Genomic DNA, 18,046 nt, shown 5'->3' with positions numbered 1-18,046 from the left:
ACCAGATGAAATACATTTCCCCGGTGTGCTGACGTTTTTGCCAGCTCAACTCAACCTTAGGCTACTACATATATATATATATATAAATCATCATCATCATCATCATTGTTTTGCATCCGCTTTCCATGCTCGCATGGGTTGGACAGTTCAACTGGGGTCTTGGAAACCAGAAGGCTGTGCTGGGCCCAGTCTGATCAGGCAGTGTTTCTACGTCTGGATGCCCTTCCTAATGCCAACCACTCCGTGAGTGTAGTGGCTGCCTTTTACATGCCACCTGCACAGGTGCCAGACGAGGCTGGCAACCGGCCTTTGTCAGATGCTGCCTTTTACATACCACCGGCACAGGGGCTAGACGAGGCTGGCAATGGCCACAATCGGATGGTGCATTTTACGTGCCACCGGCACGGAGGCCAGTCGAGTCGTCGCTGGCAACGGCCACGTTCGGATCGTTCTCTTACGTGCCATTGGCACTGGTATCACAGCTACAATTTCCATTGATGTTGATCGATTTCGATTTTGATTTTCACTTGCCTCAACAGGTCGTCACAAGTAGGGTTTGTGTCACAAGAAGGAAAGGTATGCATAAGTGGGCTGGCTACGTCCCAGGTAGAAGACACCAGAATGTATATCTATATGTATTTGGGTATGTGTCTGTGTCTTTTTTTTTCACCTGCCACGGGCTTAACCATTGGTACTGGTGTGATTATCTCACAGTAACTACGGATTAGTAAAAGTCACCAATAAAATTAGTACTAGACTTACAAAGACTAAGTCTTGAGGTCGATTTCTTCCACTAACACCCTTGAAGAAGGTGCTCCAGCATGGCCTCAGTCAAATGATTGAAACACATCAAAGAATAAAAGATTACACATAAATTTCAGGAGCAAATAGAAACAAGGCATTTGAATAACAAGACCACCCCCGTAGAGTTGGGGATTCCAGACCTGTACTTTAACAGTGTGTAAGGACATGTAGCATCAGCATCAAAAGGGTCACCAAGTCCCCAGGTGACAAAAAAATCCCACAACAGGGAGGTGGCCAGTTAGTATTGAACGGGTGTGCCATTGTGCCAGTCGAGAGATTTAAGGTATAGAGGAGACAGTGTCCAGATATTGAGTAACAAAACAAACACAAAATGGTCTAACTTTTATTCTGATTTTTTATTCATTATTCTTTTCTAGCAAATTCCTCAAAATCCAAACGCAGGCATTTTTAGCAATCAAGTTAACTCAGAGTCAATATTTTTACAGATTATGACAGGTTTGACGTTCACACTGACGGTATTCAAATTGATGATGGGAAAAACCCTGAAGGACAGCTGACAAAACAGACTTCATTGTCGTAATGTTTTAATAAATCCTGGCATTGGTACAGTTACAATTGTTGTGAATACCCAGGTGGATGGATGTAGCTTTTTTCAAGAGAATGGTTTAGCACAGATGTCACTCTGACCTGGCTTCTCTTCTGTAGGAATGTATTCATTTACAGTTAAGTCTATGAGAGAATGATTTACAATAGATATGACCATGATGTAGATTTTGTGTGGTATGAAAATGTACATTCGCAAGAGAATGATTTACCTCAGGTGTCACAATGATAATGGCTTCTCTCCAGAATGAATACGTTTGTTACTAGTTAAATCACAATTTGCAGAGAATGATTTATCACAGATATCACAGTGACATGGTTTTTCCCTCGTATGAATGTATCTGAAATTCGTTAAATGATAATTTTGAGAAAATGATTCATCACAGATATCACAATGGTATGGCTTTTATCCTGTATGTGTATATTCATGCCGAGTCAAGCTACTCCTACGCGAGAATGATTTATCACAGATATCACAATTATATAGCTTTTTTCCTGTATGTGTACGTTTGTGTCTAGTCAAAATACTCCTATGCGAAAATGATTTATCACAGATATTACAATGATAAGGCTTTTCTCCCGTATGTGTGCGTTTGTGTTCAGTCAAGGTACCTCTTTGAGAGAATGATTTACCACAGATATCACAATGATATGGCTTTTCTCCTGTATGTGTATATTTGTGATGAGTCAAGCTATTCCTTTGAGAGAATAATTTACCACAGATATCACAATGATATGGCTTTCCTCCTGTATGTGTATATTTGTGTTCAGCCAAGGTATTCTTAAAAGAGAATGATTTACCACAGATATCACAGTGGTAAGGCTTTTCTCCTGTATGTGTACGATTGTGTACAGTCAAGTTACTCCTTCGAGGGAATGATTTACCACAGATATCACAATGATATGGCTTTTCTCCTGTATGTGTAAGTTTGTGGCGAGTCAAGTCATTACGTTTAGAGAATGATTTACCACAGATATCACAATGATAAGGCCTTTCTCCCATATGTGTGCGTTTGTGTTCAGTCAAGGTACCTCTTTGAGAGAATGATTTACAACAAATATCACACTGATATAGCTTTTCTCCTGTATGTGTATATTTGTGATGAGTCAAGTTACCCCTTAGAGAGAATGATTTACCACAGATATTACAATGATATGGCTTTTCTCCTGTATGTGTACGTTCGTGTTGAGTTAAATCGCCATTTTGAGAAAATGATTTACCACAAATATCACAGTGATATGGTTTTTCTCCAGCACGTGTACATTTGTGTCTAGTTACGTCTGAACTGCGAGAGAATGATTTACCACAGATATCACATTGAAATGGCTTTTCTCCCATGTGTGTATATTTGTGTTTAGTCAAGGTACTGCTGTCAGAAAATGATTTATCACAGATATCACAATGATAAGGCCTTTCTCCTGTATGTGTACGTTTGTGTCTAGTCACCTTCGAACTTTGAGAGAATGATTTACCACAGATATCACAGAAATATTGTTTCTCTCTTGTATCTGGGTCTTTTGGTTTAATTGAATTATTCATTATGACAGAATAATTTATTATACATATCACAATAATAATGTTTCCTTCATCTCTATAAACATCTTTGTTTTCAGTTCCAGAAAAGAATTTGAAGCTGTGTTTCTTTCTTCTGTGATCTTAATTAATATCTAAATCAGCAGGTGAAAATCGTCAACTCGTTTGTAAAGGTATCCAACCTTAATTAACATGTAAGGCAATCACTTCGTCTGCATTCCAAACAGTGAAGACAAGAAAAAATATTGTATTCTTAGATTGTATTCATATAAATTTTGATGTATTGATGAATGCTGCTGATAAATTATGTCATCTTGCTTTAGTTGATGAAACAACGTCAAAATATGAAAGGCACATCTGAATGAAGAAGTTTCTTGTGGGTCAACATAAGGTGATATTCTGAAATAGGAAAAGAAACATCAAGATAAAGAGAATAGTTAAATGATACACTAATTCAACGTTGCAAAATTTAACAATGTCATCTATTAAATGTTGTTAGGGGTCAGAGTTCCTTGAGGCATTGAAAGACTGGCATAATGACAAGCACTACACCCTAAATTTGTTTTCTCAAGCCAATCAAAAGAAAATCAATATTTGGGAGTAACTTCGGTATAGGTACCGGATACATTTCAAAAAAATGTTTTTTTTTATATATATGGGGGGTTAGTGTTAGGGGTGGGAGAAAAGTGTTTCTGTTATCCTCAAAAATGTAAACAACGCCACTTCCGGTACCTATAACGAAGGATCGCCAATGTTTGATATACCCAAAACGAGGAATCATATTTTCTCAACGTTGCTATGTTCTTAATTCTATGTGATGACTGTAACTTCGAAGGGTTCATATAATCCTACAGAGAGGGAAAGAATTCATGACTCAATTATTAGTCATCTGTCCTAGCATGCTTCGTTTATTATTTAAATTTACTATTTTATTTCTTAATAAGTGTATTAATGAATAATAATATATTAAATAAATTTAACGAACAAGGGAGACATGGATTCTGGTCAACCGTGTATTATTTAGAGGAAGAATCCTTTGCTTATCGGACAAAATGCTCAACAGCATCTCGTTCTTCTACAGTTTGGTTAAGCGGCATTTAATCGTTTTTCAGTCTCAGACTCGTCAAGATTCTTTTGTTAGTTTCAGTGAGCACGAGAGCACGTGTTGTCAGCCCTAAATTAATGAAATATCATCAGTAATACGGCTTTTTTGACATCGATCTCGTTTTCTTCTTAGAAATTTACATACACAAACGAAGCAGGTAAGAAGGAACCCTAGCCGCATACACACACATGCACAGAAATGCATACATACATCTATATAACTTGGACATTATAAATATGCAAGGCTTTTCTCAAGTTTAAACTGCCACATTGATTTTGTTATCTACATTCCACACAAATACAGAGAAGAAATATGTATGTGCATCGAGAGAGCATTATTAGTGATAATATTTCATGTGTTTATAGTTGACAGCATGTGTTATAACGAAAGGGGGACCAACGAATGAACCTTAACAAAAGGATGTTTAGCATAGAAGTTCCTGAGGAAAAATTGAATTTGTTATTTCAAAAGGATTATATTTTCCTCAAAGTTACGAGGGAAAAACATCGGATCTTGTGAATTTTCCGAAAGCCTCTCCCAACCCCGTTGCTTTCAGAGCATTTTTGTGTTTAGATTCGTCCCCTACGTGGATGTGAAATAAAAGGGTTTAGTTAGCTCAGGGCTATAGTAGAAGACACTTATTGGATCTTTTCGGTTTGAACTATAGTTTTTTCTAGCAGTGTCATATGAAATTGTCACCCATAATTATGACCCTAGTATCGATCTATTGCATTTCAATCTGTTTTAGGGTTAGGGGTGTGGGAAGGGTATCCTTTTTTTCTTCAGAAATGTAAATAAACCCAATGTTTCTTAAACGAGGAACATATTCATACGGCACAGAATGTTTGTTTTTTTTACATCAATAGACGTAATTGATCGGTTGAAATTGCAGAAATTGAAGAAAAAAAAACAACAAATATCTTACAAACCATAGAATTTTCTCAATTAAAGACAAGAGAAAAAGATGTTTTATAAACACATTCTACCAGTATACGAAGTTTAAAAGTGTTTAGTTACGTGGAAATTATTTTAAAAAACTGTCGTTCAAATCGAAAGGATCCCAAATATCTTACAAACCATAGAATTTTCTCAATAAAGCCAAGAGAAAAAGATGTTTTATAAACACATTCTACCAGTATACGAAGTTTAAAAGTGTTTAGTTACGTGGAAACTATTTTAAAAACTGCCGTTCAAACCGAAAAGATCCGAATTATTTATTTTGTTAAAAAAAAACCTATGTGGCACTCGCGCTAAGTAGACATTTAGAATGCACTAGCCACTACTAGCTAGCGAGTAAGTGCGGGCACAGGGACCACTCTTCTTAAATAGTACCGGGTTAGGGTTATGTTTAGGGTTAAAAAGTGATCACACTGGGACCACTGTTCGCTAGTAGTACCTAGAAACACACCTCTGCACGAAAATGACACCTAATTTTTTAGGAAGTTATTAAGATGGAAAATATATACAAAATAAATGAAGTATGCAAAAAATTAGGAAGATTCATCCAGTTTGAAATATTTTATACTAAAAAATAAAATGTTTTCGTTTGGAGAGGCTCGCATAATTTTATTATTTAAATTATTAATTAATAGTATTAATACAGTCTTTAATTAAATCTTTATAAACTTACCGTATTCGGATATAAACAAGCCAGTGATTGGCAATTAAGCACCTTAATTAATAATTTACAGGGACCACGTGGTTTGGAGTGTTGTAGAAGTTACTTCCCTTGGTATGGTTGTACTTCTATTCTCCAGTAGATGGCTCTACTGGCAGGTTGAATTCGTTCCGTTTTTTTTTTTTTTGTCCCATTTTATCAACAATTTCACCTTCAAGTTCTTTCAAATTCTCACCAGATTATTTTAATAAAGTCTACTCATATATTCTTATATTCTCTACGACCGTTTCCAACGCAATATTTTGACCCCGTCAAAGATACCGTAATACAGAAGACGTCCTCAACATGTGGCTACCTGACGTGACGTCATGCCGTCGTAGTTCCGGTCCTTTCTGAACGTCATTTCCTCTCTTCTCCACTCATTGTCCTTCCGGATCTTTTCTGTTTGACCGGCAGTTTTTTCTAGCGGTGTCATATGAAATTGTCACCCATTATTATGACCCTAGTATCGATCTATTGCATTTCAATCTGTTTCAGGGTTACGGCTGGTGGGAAGGGTATCTTTTTTTCTTCACAAATGTAAATAAACCTAATCTGTATCTTAAACGAGGGACATATTGATACGGCACAGAATGTTTTTTACCTCAATAGACGTCATTTATTGGTTGAAATTGCAGAAATTGAAAAAAAAACAACAACAAATATGTTACAAACTACAGAATTTTCTCAATTAAAGCCAAGAGAAAAAGATGTTTTATAAACATATTCTACCAGTATCCGAAGTTTAAAAGTGTTAAGTTACGTGGAAACTATTTTAAAAAACTGCCGGTCAAACCGAAAAGATCCCAGATATTTTACAAACTATAGAATTTTCTCAATAAAGCCAAGAGAAAAAGATGTTTTATAAACACATTCTACCAGTAAACGAAGTTTAAAAGTGTTTAGTTACGTGGAAATTATTTTTAAAAACTGCCGGTCAAACCGAAAAGACCCAAATATCTTACAAACTATTGAATTTTCTCAATAAAGCCAAGAGAAAAAGATGTCTTATAAACACATTCTACCAGTATACGAAGTTTAAAAAGTGTTTAGTTTAGTGGAAACTATTTTAAAAATCTGCCGTTCAAACCGAAAAGATTCCAACTTTTCAATTTGAAAGTAATTATCAAAGAAGAGGAAATATATTTTGCCATTCAACATTATTATTGGTCATTTCCTATTTGATGTCCGTAAAATCAAATTTGTTTTAGTCTAAATTTCATTTCAACTCGATTAGCATGTCTTGCTTCCCGTTTTAATCAATTAAAGCCTTACAATTACGATACTGGTTCGATCTTTCTCAGATCCAGCTACTTGTATTGCTTTGTGTCATCGCCATGGATTGTTGAACAATTCTCAAATATGTCCAGGGCGAAACTCTATTCAAAATAACTCAAACATTTTCCCTCACCTTTCATTCATTGTTCGTAGTGTGTTCCACTTATAATTAATGAAATGTTTTATTAAAATAAACTTGTTGGATCGCTATGATTTTACGGGCATCAAATAGGAAACTACCTTATTATTTATCTATCTTTTTATCATTACAGCTTTAAAACAGATCGTTGTCAACTTACCGTATTCTTACGGGTCAGTGCCCGATGTTAAATCACCAGCACTATTTAAATTTTCCCCTGCTGTTAAAGTTATTCCCCTTTATACGACTCTATTTCCCCGCTTCTCCCCGAGATGGCATTATTTACTGGCGGGATTCGATTCAATGATTTTCTTTCTGCGTTTTTTTTTCAAATTTTCACCAAAATTATGGAGGAAGGAATAAAGTTCTAGCTATTGTAAAATTAAGCGGGTGTATCTGTCTTACATATATGTTCGTGTATATGTATACATACATGTGTGTATGTCATATATATATACACATGTACAATGATATGTGTATACGCATCCGTGTGTATGTATAATAATAATAATAATAATAAACATTGTGTACAGTGCTCAGGTGCACTACGTATATATATATACACACACATATATATTTATGAATACATATATATATATATATGTATATATATATATATATATATATATATATATATATATATATATATATATATACACATACATATATACGTAGACATATATATATATATATACACACACATATTTACGTATGTATACATATATATATATGTGTATATATATACATACATATATATATATACATACATATATATATATATACATACATATATATACATACATATATATATATATATACATACATATATATATATATATATACATACATATATACATATATATATATATATACACACACAACAATTGCAGCGTGGAAGGTGCTTATAAGCCATTTAAGAAACACACAAAAACCGTTAGTTCCACTTCAATATTGAAATCTAATTTGTCAAAATATTTCCGTCGCTTTCCGACCGTGACCTGTTCACTGACAAAATTCTCTACTGCATCTGAATAAATGACAGTTAGTCGTGAATCTAATGGTTTTTGTGTGTTTCTTAAATGGCTTATAAACACCTTCCACACTGCAATTGTTTTCGTTCTAACACACAATCTCAGATCAGATCACTTGCTATGCAAGTACATCTCCGTAATATATATATATATATATATATATAAATTAAATTAAAACTGTCCCCGCTCCAATATTGCTCTTTCACACTTCCATTTCAGATTATTGTAACAGTGAAAAAAATTATCAATGTTAATTTATTGGTGCATTTGGACAAGTCTATTACTCTTACTTGTTTCAGTCATTTGACTGCGGCCATGCTGGAGCACCGCCTTTAATCGGGCAACTCGACCCTGGGACTTATTCTATCTGCCTCTTTTGCCGAACCGCTAAGTAATGGGGACATAAACACACCAGCATCGGTTGTCAAGCAATACTAGGGGAACAAACACAGACACACACATATATATATACATATGTACGACGGGCTTTTTTTCAGTTTCCGTCTACCAAATCCACTCACAAGGCTTTGGTCAGCCCGCGGCTATAGTAGAAGACACTTGCCCAAGGTTCCACACAGTGGGACTGAACCTGGAACCACGTAGTTGGTAAACAAGCTACTTACCACACAGCCACTCCTGCGCCTATATATGTTTGTATTATCAGACAATTTCAAAAAGACGTTTAAAAAAATTCAAAACTCTGCAAAAACCTGGTACAAACTCTTCATGGTTCAAAACGTTGCTTACTTTTTACTCAACCTAATATATCAAATTAAATACACAACCGAAAGAGCTACTATTAGTTTCATGCTGTTATGATACTGGGACAGGCATATTTATAAAACATACTATGAAGCTTAGGGGCATAAGGCCAAAGAAACCAAGCGAAATCTGACTGGAGCCTGGAGCAGCACTCTGGCTTGACGGCTCGTCACACTTGACCACCTAAGCCTGCATAAAAATGGACATTAAAGTATGATGATGATGTTGATGATGAAAACACAACAAAGACAAAATCAATGTCACTTAAAACTTTTATTCCTTATTCCCATTCCTTTATTCTCTCATAACAAATTCCTCAAAAATCCAGCACAATCATCTTCAGAAACCAAAGTCATCTCTGTGTTGATGTATTTAGATATATAAATGATATTGAAGTTGGGGTTCATTAACATCAAATTGCTAATGATGAAATTAAAGTTGATGAGGTCAAACTTGAAGGGGAATAAATCTAGTCTTTTAGCAGACAAAATATTCATAATTGTTCTCATGTTGTAATAAATTTTGATATTGATACAGTTACGCTTGTGTATGAATACTCACGTGTGTATTTAAGTGTCCTTTTTGAGAGAAACATTTACCACAGACATCACACTGATGTGGTTTCTCTCCTGTATGAACACGCATGTGACTAGTCAAGTGACCACTTTGAGAGAATGATTTACCACAGATATTACACTCATGGTTTTTCCCCTGTGTGAATACGTCTGAGCCTAGTCAAGTAATTGTTGTCAGAAAATGACTTGCCACAGATATCGCAATGATATGGCTTCTCTCCCGTATGTGTACGTATATGTATCGTCAAGTGACTCCTTTGAGAAAAAGATTTACCACAGATATCGCAATGATATGGCTTCTCTCCCGTATGTGTACGTATATGTATCGTCAAGTGACTCCTTTGAGAGAAAGATTTACCACAGATGTCACAATGATATGGCCTCTCTCCTGTATGTGTACGTTTGTGTTCGGTGAAATCCCTACTTTGAGAGAATGATTTACCACAGATATCACAATGATATGGTCTTTCCCTAGTATGTGTACGTTTGTGATAAATCAAATGAGTATCACAAGAGAATGATTTACCACAGATTTCGCAATGATATGGCTTCTCTCCTGTATGTGTACGTCTGTGTCCAGTCAAGTGAGCACTTCGAGAGAATGATTTATCACAGATATCACATTGATATGGTTTCTCACCTGTATGAGTACGTTTATGTACAGTTACAGCACTTCTGTGAGTGAATGATTTACCACAGATATCACAGTGATATGGCTTCTCTCCTGTATGAATATGTTTGTGAATAGTTAAATTGGCAATTTGAGAAAATGATTTTCCACAGACATCACAGTGATATGGCTTCTCTCCTTTATCAGGGATTTTTGGTTTAGTGGAATTATTCATTATGTGAGAATAAATTGTCATACATATCACAAGGATAGTATTTTTAGAGAATAATTCCTCGAAGCTTAATTAATCTGTGAATTGATGATCTCCTCTACATTCCAGACAGTGAAGAAAACAAAAATGTTTCTGTTAATTACAGAGTCCAGAAGAAATATTTTCCCATCGTTTGTTGAAGATTTCATTTATACAAAGAAGTTGATGCGTTGATGAATGTGCCTTATTAATATATGGTCTTCCTTTAATTGATGAAAGTCAATAAAAATATCAGAGGCATGACTAAATGAAGAAATTTCTTTAACGTCAACATGATGTGATATTCTGAAATAGAAAAAAAGAAGCAGTGAGATAAAGAGAATCATCAAACGACATAGTAATTCAACATTGCAAATCTTACATCAACACTGACATCCATTGAGGCCTTGAAAGTTTTACAACATTCTGTATATTGATGAATCGCTTCAACAGTTCACTAATTATTTAACTGTTTTCTTTCTCTTCTCTCCTTTCACTTGTTTCACCTGTGAAGTGGCATGGCTTGGTGGTTAGGGTATTTCACTCACAACTGTAAATTTATTGGAGGAGTTACATTAGTTTTATCAGGAGAATTCAGGCAGACATTACCAGTCATTCCAAGACAAACATGACCTAATGAAATAAAAACATGCATTAAGTCTTCATACCCATGGAATAAAGCACAGACACACAACCATACACACACACATATATATATATATCATCATCATCATCGTTTAACGGCCGTTTTCCGCGCTAGCACGTGTTGGACGGTTCGACCGGGGTCTGGGAAGCTAGGAGGCTGCACCAGGCTCCAGTCTGATCTGGCAGTGTTTCTACAGCTGGATGCCCTTCCTAACGCCAACCACTCCGCGAATGTAGTGGGTGCTTTTTACGTGCCACCGGCACAGGTGCCAGGGAAGTCTGGCATCGGCCACGATCGGTTGGTGCTTTTAACGTGCCACCGGCACGGAAACCAGTCGAGGCGGCGCTGGCTATATATATATATATATATATACATATATATATATATGACGGGCTTCTTTCAGTTTCCATCTACCAAATCCACTCACAAGGCTAGTAATACTAGCGAACAGTGGTCCCGGTGCACGCACTCGCTCTAGCTCGTCGTAAGTAGTCGATCTTACAGCGACTTTTTAACCCTAACCTTAGGTTGTTAACAAAAATAATGTATTTACTTAGTTTAAAAAATTATTTACTTTGTTCGGATCTTTTCTTTTTGATGGACGGAATTTTCTAGTTAACTAAAAAATGGTAGAATGTGTCAAAAGAAAACATTATTGTAAACAAAATTGTAATTTGTAAGTTTAACGTAGTTTAATTCTTCGAATTTTAACCAATGAAATCCCAGCATTTGAGCTCAAAAACACGCACACACATACACAACAAAAACACACACACACACACACACACAACAATAACACACACACACATACACAACAAAAAAACACACACACATACACAACAATAACACACACACATACACAACAAAAACACACACACACATACACAACAATAACACACACACATACACAACAAAAACACACACACACACACACACACAACAATAACACACACACATATACAACAAATACACACACACACACACACAACAATAACACACACACACACACACAACAAAAACACACACACACATACACAACAAAAACACACACACACATACACAACAAAACACACACACACATACACAACAATAACACACACACACATACACAACAATAACACACACACACACACACAACAAAAACACACACACACACAACAATAACACACACACATATACAACAAATACACACACACACACACAACAAAAACACACACACACACACACAACAATAACACACACACACACATACACAACAAAAACACACACACACACACAACAATAACACACACACATATACAACAAATACACACACACACACACACAACAAAAACACACACACACACACAACAATAACACACACACACACATACACAACAAAAACACACACACACATACACAACAAAAACACACACACACACATACACAACAAAAACACACACACACATACACAACAATAACACACACACACATACACAACAAAAACACACACACACATACACAACAAAAACACACAGACATACACAATAAAAACACACACACACACATACACAATAATAACACACACACACACAACAATAACACACACACACACAACAATAACACACACACACACACACAAAAAACACACACACACATACACAACAAAAACACACACACACATACACAACAATAACACACACACACATACACAACAAAAACACACACACACACACACAACAAAAACACACACACACACATACACAATAATAACACACACACACACAACAAAAACACGCACACATACACAACAATAACACACACATACACAACAATAACACACACACATACACAACAATAACACACACACACAACAATAACACACACACACACATACACAATAATAACACACACACACACACACAACAATAACTCACACACACACATACACAACAAAAACACACACACATACACAACAATAACACACACACACAACAATAACACACACACACACATACACAATAATAACACACACACACACACACAACAATAACACACACACACACATACACAACAAAAACACACACACATACACAACAATAACACACACACACACACAACAAAAACACACACACACACATACACAACAATAACACACACACACACACAACAAAAACACGCACACATACACAACAATAACACACACATACACAACAATAACACACACACATACACAACAATAACACACACACATACACAACAATAACACACACACATACACAACAATAACACACACACACAACAATAACACACACACACATACACAACAAAAACACACACACACATACACAACAAAAACACACACACATACACAACAATAACACACACACACAACAATAACACACACACATACACAACAATAACACACACACATACACAACAAAAACACACACACACATACACAACAAAAACACACACACACATACACAACAATAACACACACACACACACACACAACAATAACACACACATACACAACAATAACACACACACATACACAACAATAACACACACACATACACAACAATAACACACACACATACACAACAATAACACACACACATACACAACAATAACATACACACACATACACAACAATAACATACACACACATACACAACAATAACACACACACACACATACACACAACAATAACACACACATACACAACAATAACACACACACACACACACAACAATAACACACACACATACACAACAATAACACACACACACACACACACACACAATAACACACACATACACAACAATAACACACACACATACACAACAAAAACACACACACATACACAACAATAACACACACACACACACAACAATAACACACACACACATACACAACAATAACACACACACATACACAACAATAACACACACACACATACACAACAATAACACACACATACACACACAACAATAACACACACATATACACAACAAAAACACACACATACACACACAACAATAACACACACATACACACACACAACAATAACACACACATACACAACAATAACACACACACACACACAACAATAACACACACACACATACACAACAATAACACACACACATACACAACAATAACACACACACACATACACAACAATAACACACACATACACACACAACAATAACACACACATATACACAACAAAAACACACACATACACACACAACAATAACACACACATACACACACACAACAATAACACACACATACACAACAATAACACACACACATACACAACAATAACACACACACACACACACAACAATAACACACACATACACAACAATAACACACACACATACACAACAATAACACACACACATACACAACAATAACATACACACACATACACAACAAAAACACACACACATACACAACAAAAACACACATACACACACAACAATAACACACACACATACACAACAATAACACACACACATACACAACAATAACACACACACACAACAATAACACACACATACACAACAATAACACACACACATACACAACAATAACACACACACACACACACAACAATAACACACACACAACAATAACACACACACATACACAACAATAACACACACACACACACACAACAATAACACACACACATACACAACAATAACACACACACACACACACAACAATAACACACACACATACACAACAATAACACACACACACATACACAACAATAACACACACACACATACACAACAATAACACACACACACATACACAACAATAACACACACACACACACACAACAATAACACACACACATACACAACAATAACACACACACATACACAACAATAACACACACACACACACACAACAATAACACACACACACACACACAACAATAACACACACACACGCACGTTAAACTTAGAAATTACAATAATGTTTTCTTTTGACACATTCTACCAGTGTACGAAGTTTCAAATTTTTTAGTTAACTAGAAAATTCCGTCCATCAAAAAGAAAAGATCCGGTACTACTAGCGAACAAAGTAAATAATTTTTTAAACTAAGTAAATAAATTATTGGCGATCTTTCGTCCCCAGTAGACCTTTCCGTCGATTTCCGTAAAAAATTTTTTTTTTTATACATATGGGCTTGCGGGAACTTTTGAAGTAATGAGAGCGAAAGAGACTAAGAGAAAGCGATTGTATGACGAGGGAAGTTCTTTTGAAGTTACCGTGCATGTGAAGCATTGATGTACATGTGTGTGTGTGTGTGTGTGTGTTTGATGGGGTGTGGGAGACAGACAGTATGTTGTGTAAGTGAAGTGCTTCTGTTAGTGTGTGTGAAGAGACAGAGAGAGTCCATGCACGGTAACTTCAAAAGAACTTCCCTCGTCATAAAATCGCTTCCTCTTAGTCTCTTTCGCTCTCATTACTTCAAAAGTTCCCGCAAGCCCATATGTAAAAAAAAAAAATTTTTTTTACGGAAATCGACGGAAAGGTCTACTAGAGACGAAAGATCGCCATAAAACGCAAAGTAAATGATTTTTTAAACTAAGTAAATAAATTATTTTTATAAACAAACTAAGGTTAGGGTTAGGTTTAGGGTTAAAAAGTTGTTGTAGGATCGACTACTTACGACTAGCTAGAGCGAGTGCGCGCAATGGGACCACTGTTCGCTTGTAGTACCGATCTGTCGTTTATGGAAACCTATGATCAAATGTTACATGTCATACAAGTAAATTAATTTGGGTACTATTTTAGAAGAGTGGTCCCGGTGCGCGTACTCGCGCTAGCTAGCCGTGACTAGTCGATCCTACAACTACCAAGCAAAGTAAATAAAATACAAAATAAATAATTTTTTAAACAAAGTAAATAAAACGGCGATTCACAAAATCACGATGGAAGTAATTTTTAAAACTAGCTAGAGTGAGTGCGTGCACCGGGACCACTGTTCGCTAGTAGAACTAGGTTTAGGTTTAGGGTTAAAAATTCGTGTAGGATCGACTACTTACGACTAGCTATCGCGAGTGCGCGCACCGGGACCACTGTTCGCTAGTAGAACTAGGTTTAGGTTTAGGGTTAAAAATTCGTGTAGGATCGACTACTTACGACTAGCTATCACGAGTGCGCGCACCGGGACCACTGTTCGCTAGTAGAACTAGGTTTAGGTTTAGGGTTAAAAATTCGTGTAGGATCGACTACTTACGACTAGCTATCGCGAGTGCGCGCACCGGGACCACTGTTCGCTAGTAGAACTAGGTTTAGGTTTAGGATTAAAAATTCGTGTAGGATCGACTACTTACGACTAGCTATCACGAGTGCGCGCACCGGGACCACTGTTCGCTAGTAGAGCTAGGTTTAGGTTTAGGGTTAAAAATTCGTGTAGGATCGACTACTTACGACTAGCTATCGCGAGTGCGCGCACCGGGACCACTGTTCGCTGGTAGTACCGTAAACCTTTGTCAATTTACCGTATTCACATATAAACGAGTCAGTGTTCAGTAATTAAGCACCTTAATTAATAATTTACTTGGACCTCGGTTGAACTGTTGTAGAAGTTATTTCCCTTTATACTATTGTAATTCTATAATTCTACAATAGATGTCTCTACTGAGCGATTGGTTTCTTTCAAGGGTTTTTCTTTGTCCCTTTCTATCAACAACTTCCCCTTCAAGTTCTTTCAAATTATTTTAAGAAAGCGTACTCACATATTCTACTCTGCGGCCGTTTCCCGGCACACGACTTGGCATCATTGCAGATGGGGGAAGCACTCCGTCAGTTACGACGACGAGGGTTCCGGTTGATCCGAATCAACGGAACAGCCTGCTCGTGAAATTAACGTGTAAGTGGCTGAGCACTCCACAGACATGTGTACCCTTAACGTAGTTCTCGGGGAGATTCAGCGTGACAAGGCCGGCCCTTTGAAATACAGGTACAACAGAAACAGGAAGTAAGAGTGAGAGAAAGTTGTGGTGAAAGAGTACCGCAGGGATCACCACCATCCCCTGCCGGAGCCTCGTGGAGCTTTAGGTGTTTTCGCTCAATAAACACTCACAATGCCCGGTCTGGGAATCGAAACCGCGAGTCCGCTGCCCTAACCACTGGGCCATTGCGCCCCCACCATCATCGCAGATACTGTAGGAATAAAGACATCTTCAACCTCTGCCTTCCTGACGTCATTTCCTCTCCCTTCTAATTATTCTCCTTCCTCGACAATTGACCCTGATCAAAAGAACAATACGTCTTTATTCCGTTTCGTTGTCGTCCATTCTGTTGAGGGCGATGATCTGTTCGGTTTGAACGGCAGTTTTTTCTAGCAGTGTCATATGAAATTTTAGTGTTAGGGTATCTTGTTTTCTTCACAAATGTAAATAAATCCAATCTGTTTCTTAAACGAGGGACATATTCATACGCACAGAATGTTTTTTTTTTACCTCAATGGACGTCATTGATTGGTTGAAATTGCAGAAATTGAAAAAAAAACAAAACAAATATCTTACAAACTATAGAATATAGTATCAATCTATTGCATTTCAATCTGTTTTAGGGTTAGGATTAGACTTAGGGGTGATGGAAAGGGTAACTTTTTTTCTTCAGATATGTAAATAAACCCAATCTGTTTCTTAAACGAGGGACATATTCATAAGGCACAGAATGTTTTTTTCACTTCAATAGATGTCATTGTTTGGTTGAAATCAAATTCTCACCAATGGGATCTTTTCCGTTTGAACAGCAGTTTTTTCTAGGGGTGTCATATAAAATTGTCACCCATAATTATGACCCTAGTATCAATCTATTGCATTTCAATCTGTTTCTTAAACGAGGGACATATTCATACGGCACAGAATGTTTTTTTTACCTCAATAGACGTCATTGGTTGGTTGAAATCAAATTCTCACCAATGGGAATCTTTTCCCAAATGCTTTCTACATGAGACCATCACCAAGGTATTGTATGTGCCACCAGTTACTGCTTCTTAATGTGGTACCTTCACCAGGACCTTTTAGGCGACGGTATCATTGGTGCTTTTCCGTTTGTATGGCACC

General features: G+C 36.5%; 2 protein-coding genes across 2 annotated transcripts in view; both read right to left on the bottom strand.

The window, feature by feature from the left end:
• The window catches only part of LOC115225160 (zinc finger protein OZF-like), a 328,337-nt gene that overhangs the window by 50,967 nt on the left and 259,324 nt on the right, over nt 1–18,046 (bottom strand). The window lies entirely within an intron of this gene.
• On the bottom strand, nt 1,418–16,845 carry LOC118768082 (zinc finger protein 2 homolog). Its single transcript, XM_036513883.1, has 6 exons — nt 16,709–16,845; nt 10,077–10,615; nt 2,529–2,690; nt 2,206–2,402; nt 1,819–2,037; nt 1,418–1,494 (listed from the first exon to the last, which is right to left on the bottom strand). The coding sequence occupies exons 2-6, from the start codon at nt 10,313–10,315 to the stop codon at nt 1,418–1,420; spliced, it is 894 nt and encodes a 297-aa protein (XP_036369776.1). The 5' UTR covers nt 10,316–10,615; nt 16,709–16,845.

Source organism: Octopus sinensis, linkage group LG27 (genome assembly GCF_006345805.1).
Source record: "Octopus sinensis linkage group LG27, ASM634580v1, whole genome shotgun sequence".
NCBI lineage: Eukaryota > Metazoa > Mollusca > Cephalopoda > Octopoda > Octopodidae > Octopus > Octopus sinensis.
Note: the sequence above shows the minus strand (reverse complement) of the source record. Positions and strands in the feature narration are given on the sequence as shown.

Excerpts from the sequence above, each read along its gene's own strand:
- LOC118768082 (XM_036513883.1), bottom strand. The coding sequence starts at position 10,315 with ATGACAATTTATTCTCACATAATGAATAATTCCACTAAACCAAAAATC. Across the intron at positions 2,403-2,528 it reads CGTACACATACAGGAGAAAA|AGGTACCTTGACTGAACACA; the intron begins GCCATATCATTG and ends ATTCTCTCAAAG. Across the intron at positions 2,038-2,205 it reads GACTGTACACAATCGTACAC|ATACAGGAGAAAAGCCATAT; the intron begins ATACAGGAGAAA and ends ACAAATATACAC.